This window comes from Monopterus albus, unplaced genomic scaffold (assembly GCF_001952655.1).
Source record: "Monopterus albus unplaced genomic scaffold, M_albus_1.0 scaffold19.1, whole genome shotgun sequence".
Classification (NCBI taxonomy): domain Eukaryota; kingdom Metazoa; phylum Chordata; class Actinopteri; order Synbranchiformes; family Synbranchidae; genus Monopterus; species Monopterus albus.
In genome coordinates, this window is record NW_018127899.1 from 1,626,225 (window position 1) to 1,636,606 (window position 10,382).

Genomic DNA, 10,382 nt, shown 5'->3' on the forward strand with positions numbered 1-10,382 from the left:
TGTGGACATAAAAAATTGTAATAGAATTGACGAGTTTAAACATAAATATAAAGGTATGTGTCAATCAAGATATATGCAAGAACAGGTTTAATGATTAATTAGGTGTAACATTGTGGGTGTGGTGTAAGAATGTTAACACTATGTAATATTTCATTAGTATATTACTTGTGTGGTGTAGAAGATAATTATCTATGTAGAAATACTGCTTGGTGGTAAGATGATGTTATGGGGTAGGACTAGATAAGTCTAACTTCTTCCTACTCCGTTCAAGCACGTACTAGGTATAAGCAAATTGATAATGGATTAGCATGTGTGGATATGTGTGAAATTATGTGTGTTGACATGTCGACTATCTTTACATGCTTGAAAGAATAAATCAATCAATCAATCAAATCTTAGCCTCAGTAGATCGTAGTCTGTATAGAGAATGTGAAGGTACATCATGCCATGTTGAATGTAGAGAAGGGGGCACCATTTTTGGAGGGAGGTGCTTTATTACCTGCATATAATTTTGTTTTGATTGGCTAAAAGGTTGCTTAAATCGTTTAGCTCTCACTTGGTAATTCAAGATGTCTGTGCTCAAACTAATCATCGTTTGGGTGCAGATGATGCAATCGCTACTGAATACAGCTGTTTGGGATATCATTTGTTGTTTTTAAGTTAAATTATAGATGTATGTAGTGTAAGTATCTATGATGGATAATGAGCACAATGATTCAAACATGGGGCATTTACCCAAAATTCAACACGCCATGAGGTCAACTTCACATTCTTTATATCTGCTTTATAGGGGTTCTGCGTTATACATTAGTGTGACCTGTATTTGTCACATGGCAAAATCAACAATGTCATCCCCCCAAAGGTAGAACATTAGACTGCATGAAGACATAAATACAAGTCTGCATACTCTGCTAATCTGTCTTCCAGCTTGAGCATAATTGAAATTTCCCCTCATTACTCTTTGAACTGCTGCAATCAAATCAAGGACCACTAGATTCAGGAATAGTTTTTACCCAACAGCAGTTACCACACTCAGTGCTACTAAAATATAATATGCCTGTGTGTGAGAGGGGGGGGCATGAGACATGAGAGGTCTGTTTATTTTGTTTTTCTAGTGGTTAAGTTTTTTATATGGTCTTATTTCATATGTTATGTTTTTTTTTCAATTTCTGTACTGACTGGAGGTCACTCTAAAATTTAGTTGTACATGTTCCAGTGACAATAAAGGATTATCTTATCTTATCTTAGTGAACTTACCAGTGACCCCATGTTGATCCGCAGTTCTTGGAGCATTTGGATGAATATGCTAATATCTTTTTTGTTAGATGAAATGTTTCCAAACTTATGTCCTAAATCTTTTAAACTCTCCTCCAAATAGAAGACATTTAATTTTACCCAACACATCCCACCCTAGAAGAAAAAAGGTAGAGATATGACATAACATGAGTAACCGCAGATCCTGTATGACAATTAAATACATAGTCCACTAATCAGATTTACCAAAATGTCAACAACAATGTTCTCAACAGGTTACACAGCCAGTAAAGTCCAATAATCCTCCCAGTGAGATGTTACTTTCACAGCTAGCACTGGCAGATGGCAATATTCATATTGCATAACAGCATTTACAACATTTGGTCTGAGAGTGTAACCAAGGAAAGATCACTAAAGTCAAGGTCAATCTGTGTCTGTTTACTGCCATACTTTATTATTCTCTGTGATTTTCTGTATCTGTATGATATCTTACCTCCTCTTTTGGAATGTAATGTACAGGAATTTTATAATCTTTAGGAATATTTTGTTTCTGTGAAAAGAAAAAATAAAACAATTAAGTTTCTGACATCATATCAAATCCTACAGAACATAAGAAAACACACAATGACCATAATCCAAATACACCTGCAAGTTAATAGTGTAGTATATGAAAAAAAATTCACTCTTTGTTAATACAAGAAAAACCCTTTGATTTGGTGAGTCGACGCAGAGCAAGTCTGCTGCCCTCTCTCTTCCATATCAGTTCGTGTGCTTCTCTCTTTGAACATTAAGCCGATTCTCCCTCTTTGCTGGGTTTTGAATTCCATCACTTTTTAACCTTTGCACATATTAACTTTGGTCATAAAACTGTTGGCGCCATGCAGGTGCTGGGGAAAAAAAAATCCTTCTTGATACAGAATTGGTTCAGGAGTGGCAGCCATGACTCCATATCTCAGTCAATTGTCAAGTCTGTTGTATTTTCTTGCTTTTATGTTTATACTGTTTAAATATTGGGAAATAAATGCAATAACAATGCTTCAGAAAGCAGATACATACTGTAGTTCCATGTTGTACTTGGTAGACTACTAGATGTACAAAGTAGCTGAATGTCTTAGTCTGTGAAATGAAGTACATCTTTATGGAGGATTTAGTTTAACTTTAGAATGAAAATTAAATTAGTGTTATCCTTACCAAAATAGAAAGTCTAGAGATGTCATCTGTCACTGGGTTGACGTCAAATTTACTTGAATATACCCCAAGCGTGATGAACAGCAGTGAATGGACACAGGTGTGTATCCAAATCTGCAGGTCAGAAGAGACACAAAACATTTTGACTATTAGTCACATCTTCTTCATATAATGAATAGTAATAAACCAACACATGAAACAAGAGCATGACAGCAGTCACAAAGCATCACAGTAAATCGTGCAGATGAAAACTGAGCTCAAACACACCTGAAGGCTCGTGGCCACAACTAACATCTTTAAATCCAAACCGCAGTTATAGACTGACATTAGAAGCACAAAGCTTTGTGCTGTACAAGTTGGCAGTAAATAATAACACACTATCATTTGCAGTGATTTTACAGCAGCTTAGATATGTAGCTGGCAATAAAAATATGGCTTATTTTTACAGAAGACACACCTCAGTATTACACAAGTAAGCACAGTGTCATGTACAGTATATCACAACAGTTCTACAAAGCTTAGGCAAGTGATGACTGATTCAGTGCCTGTTTGTTCTATATTGCTATTAGCCTCAGGTACTTCATGTGCCAAATTTTGGTTGGACATAATGGGACAAATTACAGGGTGCAAGAAAGAGTCTCATACCTTGAGCAACACTTTTATCATGTTATAAATTGTGCCTGTTGCCTAAAGAGTGGTCCATTCTGACCAGAAGACACCTGTGTTGCTTGACAATCTCCTGAGCTAGAGGTTATTGAATATATGGGGTTTTAAATACATTTGTACTCTATTTAAGTACATTGACACCACATCAAATAAAATTTCAGACTCCTGTAATGCTGACATGGCTTGATGGATGTCTTGAATGTACCAGTGAAGAAGCCATATGCTTTTTTTTTAAATCAAATATTAAGATTTTTCACAGTAGAAAATCAAAGATGCTGTGAGAACATGAGTCAGCATTCATAATATCAGGACTGTGAAACCATGGCAGCTACATGGAGTTTAGCCAGCAGCTCCTTTTAATGCAGGTTCACTTCATTCAGTGTCAGTTTCAGTTTCAACAGAGCGACAGAAGATGTAGCAATCTGTGTACAACTCACCAAACTAATGCCTTAGTAAGGGTGAAACGTGAGAACCTTTCTGTGTTGCTTGTTGTCAGATCTTACATGGCCATTAAAAACATGAGTATTAATAGATAAGGTGAATTTCCTCTGGAATATTTACACTTAAAGTTTGTGAAATCAAAAGTGTTTACCAAACTCTGAACTAAAGAATTCCCATCAGAGATAATGACTGTGTCGGTAGTACACTAGTAGTACAGTACTTTTTTGAAATTAAAAATTGTGTAACATGGGGTTTGAATGACTGAAGCCCAAAATGGACCCTATGGAACTTCTAACCACAGGTAGCGCTATGGAACAGTGTTCTGTGGGCCCTTGTTTTGTTTGGATCTCACATTAGGACAAAATGGACACGTGGGCAGTGCAATTATTTTTCACTGACTGACAAATGGTGATGGTAATGTCCCAACACATATAGCAATACACCAATAACAAGACAGTGAAGAAAACTTCTGGCAAGCAATTGTGGATGTAACAGATGTACATTTTCAAGATATTTTTAAAAATAGCCTTTGCAAATATTCTATAGAGGAAGGAAAGGTATTCAGCATGTTTGTTCAATCACACAATGCCTTCGAATGAGGGATACTGAATGCAAACATGACTTGTGTTTACAAGGAAACTCCACAGGATGCCTTTAGGAAATGGAGAACTACCTGCAGGGTAGGGTGGCCAGGCTGGAGCCCAGACTTAGAGAGGGGAGGCACAGTTGAAATATATGTAAAAAGTAAATGAAACCCCTAGTTCTATGAAATAATAAAGCAAATATTATTAATGAATCAAAATCTTTATTTGGTGTAAAAATGAGACTTACATAGTGCTTCCTTTAGCTAACATTGGCTTTACTTCCAGCCAGGGTCATTGCCACTGTGTACTCTACAACAACACAACTGGAGAAATGAATGCAAACATCATGCTGCATGCAAAATAAAACGAATCCGGCCAATGTCACTTATAAAGTACCCAAAAATGTTAGTTGTATTTAAGGCAACAATTTGTCATTGTTTTTAATCTTTTATTCACAAGCATGACATTTTGACTGTTGCAGGGGTGGCACCAGGAGTGGCCAATTAGATCAGAAAGTATTAGTATCAAAATATACTTACCACATTTCACATTAATGTATATTGCATTATAATTATTGATGCATCATTGTGTTCTTCAAGCAACCAAATAACAATACATAGCAACTTAATAACTGTCAGTAGACTGATATGAAGAAAATGATAAAATATTTTGCCACATCAACCTGTCAGCGGTAACAACATCTATTACACCTGTTGTAAAGTCATGACTTGGTTGTCTGTCAATTTCCATATGGATTTTTCAAATCTTTTACTGATTTTTAAAGCACTTCATGGTCTTGCACCAGCATACTTATCTGATATCCATTTAATGTATGAACCCATACTATCTCTTATATCCACTAGCTAAATCTTTTAGTTGCTCCCCAGGACAAAAACCTTTGAGACTGCAGATTTTTTTTCATTTTTAAATCTTTGGTTTGGGTTTGATTAGAACATTTAATGGTCATTATTTATTCTGCATTAGCCTGCATTGTTCCTCTTAATGGAGGTTAGAACCAACCAGAGCCCAACCATAATCACTTCAGCAATCTTGAAAGTGAATCTCCACTTTGGTGAATAAAGCTTTAGAGTGTTTCACAAGTGGGACGCAGTGAGAGGGATCAAGAGATTATGGTGAGCTGAGACATGTATAATCTTCAGGCATCTGAACCAGTACAACAGGATTCTGTTCTGTAGTTTATTTATTCAAGGGTTTGATGACAACTGTACTTGTTGTCCTCATTCAAGGTCACACACATTCGTACAGTCTGCATTCTCCCTGCCAGATCAGTAATTTTCAAATCTTCAGGGCAGAATTCACCACCCACGTTCCTCCTGTTACTATATATTTGTCAAACACAGCCATAACAGGAAGAAAGCGGAACAATGATCCATCAACAGCAGGAAAGGCTGAAGGAAAAGCGCCATGTAAAGGGCTGAGAAAGGGGTGTAATTCAATTCAAAACCTTGCTTCTGCTGCTCACCAAAATGAATCATCTTTAAACTGCAGACAGGGACATTAAGCAAGCATTGTTTCAGGCGAGATTAGCTCTGCATGTCATGAACCACATTTGTACAGGACAATGACACTAAATGAAATCAAAGATGCCCCAGATACAAGTACATAAGGTCAGGGACTGTGCAAGTTGCCAGTTATAAGTAGTTTAAAACAGCAAAACTTGACATTTGTCCCCTTTTTAAAGAATAAATAAATAATTGTCTTTTTGAAGACAAAAACATGAGTTAATTTCAGCCAAAACATGTTGTTTAAGAATTTCCAGACATGAGACCAAACTCACAAATACTCTCAACTGATATCCCACCTGGTTGATGTTAAACTCCGGCAAATAGTTTTGACATTACAGTATCTCTCATTATTTCACACTTATACTGACTGGATGAAACAGTTAGTGGCCTGGCTGCCTCTAAACTGCTCCTGCAGGATTTAATTATGCTGTATAAAAATAAATAAATTGGCACAGAAACCGTATGGACAAAATTAATGTTGTTTCTCCATGTGATCTGACACTCTCAGTCATATATCTATTTTACTACTAAAAGCTCAAAGTCCTTAGGCCACCATCCAGTTGCAAAAGACCACCGGGGCTTAACTGTTTACATTTATTTTGTAGCTTCATTGACATATTCACTGCATCTGGTTTCAGTTTCTGGGAATTTCACTCAACACTTTGGCACTGCCCTGTTTCATCACTACAAAGTGTGTTTAAAAGAGATTCTGGGAAAAAAGTAGGTGGTGGCAGCTCACACCTTCCTGTCAAAAAGCATTAGTCTGCATATGGAATTATATCCTTAGTAGACAGGCTGGAAATGCCATAGTAAATGAAATCAGTGGGAATAAAAGAAAGGATGGAAAATAAACATGCCAATTCGGTTTGGACAGAATCCTGTGCAGAAAGGCTCCTGTTATCTTGAAACACAGCCGAGACCAACGAAAACAAGTCTGATCTTTGCTGTCAGCACTGCCACTCCCAGACTAGATTGATTTACAGTGTGTGCTTATTATGTAATTGCAGAAATTCTCTGACATTTCTTCTTTTCCAATTCATTTTAAATTCATGAAACAACATACAAACATTTACACAAAGCCAATGTTTTTAATATGTCTTCATGCTAAAAACAGAGCAGCTGCGACTGCCTAGCAGAGCTCATTGCTGCCGTTAACCTCTGTTTGCTGGCAATAGTCTTTTACAACTGATGGTAGTAATCCCCGTGGCCTTTTTGTGAGTACTCAGCAGTACACACAGCAGGATGTGATGCGTGAGTGATGACAGCAGCGTCAGCCACCATTCAACAGGTCTTTGCTGGACAGATTCATAGCCCTTGAAACAAGCCAGTAAAAAATTAGTGTCCCGAGTTGTGACGGCAAGCCAGAGGTTCAAATCTCACAGGGCCTGTCGCTGCTGACAAGTTGTGAAGTGGATTTCTGAAACAATTGTTTTCATCAGACTTGGTGGGCAGATGGGCTTTGGGGAATGGTGCAACTAATCAGATTGTAAATTTTGCACTTTAAGGACCTAATTTTCTAAATGCATGAAAGGAAATGTTATGATCAGTCCCTATGCGAGTGCCCAAAAGGTGCATCATTTAAGATTTTCCTACACTATTTTAAGTACTTAAACGCAACAGGGCTTCACATTTTCTTTTATTGATAAAGTCAGTAAAAATTATGTACTGTAAGTGACGATGGCTAGGTCAGAGCTAAAAAAAAATGTCTAATTATCATTGCCCAATGTTCCAAGACTGAGCTGTGGGACAAAAGTAAAACCTCTTTGTGTTGCGTGTGCTCCTAGAAACTAGAACTTCTCCTTTGTTTTTGCTTGTAGGTTCAAAAGTAGATCTGTTACCAAGGATATCTCACAAAATACAAATGTCTGCTGTCTCAGCCCCCCCCCCCCCAAACCTCTGGCTATCCCAGTATTGATCTGTCTAAACTGTTGAACTTTGCGAAGCTTCCTCCTAAAAATTATTCCACCTCACTCTCCATGCTGTCATCTGTAGCACTACTGACTGGTTCTGAGATGAAGTCTGCTGTTGTTAAGTTACTGTTGATGCTATGGCTTTTTATTGTTAACTCCCTCATTACTTTTAAATATAGTTCAATGATAAAATAGCATTGGATAATATCAGTTTTTCTATTAGACAAGGGGTTTAGACACAGGGATGCTCTAAGTGTACGTTTAGCCTTTAGCAATAATTGCTTCACAGTAAAAGTTTCCAGCAGTTGGCGAGTTTGAAGGTGTGTTCAGATTGAATAAGGCAAGTTACTGTAAAAATTGTACTTAATCCACATTAATCTACCAAGACTGGCTGGGATTCTTTTAGAACTGACAGTAACCCCTGGGGTTTTTTTCTGAGAGCAAGTAGTAGTACTGTCTTTTGTAGTGCAGCATGTTGTGTGTTTGACAAAAAAAAGAAAAGAAAAATAGATAAAAGCATACATATTTGACCTAAAACCAGGAAATCCACTAATATTCAAGCCATTTAGGAGGTGTGGTGGTAATATGGTCACGCTTCAGCTTTACTATAACACCATCATCAGGAGGACACAACAGCTACCAGGTGTGAAGCTGATCATCTGAGCACTAGTGAAGTCCTACTGGCTGAAGCTGTGACAGTATTCCTGGCCATTCAACTGCACTTAACTGCATCTAGGGGCTATATATAAGCATCATATTGGTGAATATACATGTCTTTAGGACATATGAACATTTACCTGTATACTAAAGATTTGTTGCATGTTTTAGCTGAAAACATTTTGGGAGTTCTGTGTGGAATGCATCAGATCTGGCTTTCTTCTCTGCTTTTTTGTGTTGCTCCAATGCAAACAAATGAAATAAACATGATAATATCAATAAAATTTGTAGTGGTGCATTGTCTGACAGGAATATGGGGGGACTGTAGATGGGAAAACAGCTCGGTTAAATAACAGAAGTGCAAAAACAAACAGATCTTATTTCTACAAGCTCCAAAAAAATGCTCATTGACCCCCTCTGTTCACATTCTGGGCCAAGCAGAACAATAAACAACACACTTCAGTGAGGAAGGAGAGAACACTGACACTCTGAATGACCTAAGTCACAACTGCACTGACACTCTCTGAATGACCTAAGTCACAATTGCACTGACAAGGAATACAATAATTTTTATGCTGCCAATGGTCTCAATACTTATGGGAAACACTGAATATAATGTTGCCGTTGTATCTGAAACAACACAAATAAACCACACTTATTTCTATCAGCAGAATCAGCTGATATCAGACCAAAGGAGCTGAGGTGCAGATGCAACCCAAACCTGAAGTCCTCTTGTCTGTTGTTGTCAGGTGGATTACAGCTCTCAAGGCCTGCGAGCCTGCTCCCTCTCACCATGTTCACAGTCAGGATGATAACCACCATCTCATTTTCCACCACCACTCTGAACCCGCTGCATCATTAGCTGAACAGGCTCTCCAGACCACCGACCTCGTGTCCCTCAACCACATCATCTCATAGAAGCAGAACACAGGAGTTTGTATGGTATTAGTCCACCATAGCAATAATGCAGCATCCTTTATCAGAGAGATGCATTTTTTAATCCTAATCTGTTGCCTAGATTGTTGTTTTAAAATTTGCCACGTGTTTATTCCCATGTTTCATAATGAGGATTAAAAAAGGGCAGATGATAAAGGCTGTGCAGAGGAAATACCAGGCTGCTGTGTTGTCCACATGTTTCCAGAGCTGATCCAGGCAACCACATGAATGCTTCACATTTGGTTTTCAGTGAAATTTCCTGTGGGGATTGCTCAGAAATAAGATGATACGATTAAACAATTATGCCCTTAGCGTTTAAGATTCCCACTCTGTTCCCAGCCACAAGCTCTGCCCTTGATAATTGAAATGTCTGCACAATTTGTTGTTAATATCTTTTAGTACTTTGTACACAGTGCCAACATTTGTTCTGTCATGCAGTTTGCTGGCTACAAAAAAATATCACGCATCTCTCACGCCCTACTGTAAAGAATCACTGGGTCACAGACCAGCGGGAGGGATCTCAGTCACATTCACGTCAATATTTAACATCTCAACAAATACACTGCATACTTAACAGGCCTAATATGCAGGAGGTAGATTCTGACTTAGAAAACCAATAAAGACAGCTGCTTCAGTATCAGACAAAACTGTCTTTTTAAACTTTTGTGTCGACCTTGTGGTGAATTAAACATTTCCAAAATCAAGACTGCAGTCAACACCAAATCCTTTACCTTATGTATAAAGGACTTGTTAAATGTATCTTCAGATCAGCAAATGGTACAACAAGGGTTAAAATAACAAAGCCTTGACATAAAAACTGGATGCACACCAGATTATCAAGCGACAAGAGCTCACTTACTTCTTGTATAAATCAAATTAGCATCTAACATTCAAATCAAATCAAATCAAATTTTATTTGTATAGCGCCAAATCACAACAAAAGTCATCTCAGGACACTTTACAAAGTAAGGTCTAGACCTTACTGTTATCAATATTATTACATAGGGAAAACCCAACAAATCCCCCTTGAGCAAGCACTTGGCGACAGTGGGGAGGAAAAACTCCCTTTAACGGAAGAAACCTCCGACAGACCCCGGCTCTTGGTGGGCGGCCTTCTGCCTCGACCGGTTGGGGTGAGTGGATAGAGGAGAGACAAAAGAAGAAAAGCAACAAGACACAACAATCAAACACTGATCAGGTCAATGTGGCTGGTGACTGCT

At 38.0% G+C, this 10,382-nt stretch overlaps 1 protein-coding gene across 2 annotated transcripts in view; it reads right to left on the reverse strand.

The window, feature by feature from the left end:
* kitlga (kit ligand a) overlaps positions 1–10,382 on the reverse strand; it is a 32,628-nt gene that overhangs the window by 9,443 nt on the left and 12,803 nt on the right. For both annotated transcript variants that reach the window (XM_020593335.1, XM_020593334.1), the window contains 3 exons: positions 2,446–2,556; positions 1,748–1,804; positions 1,258–1,410 (listed from right to left, as the gene is read on the reverse strand). In XM_020593335.1, coding sequence (XP_020448991.1) covers positions 1,258–1,410; positions 1,748–1,804; positions 2,446–2,556 — 321 coding nt within the window. The remainder of the gene's footprint in view (positions 1–1,257; positions 1,411–1,747; positions 1,805–2,445; positions 2,557–10,382) is intronic.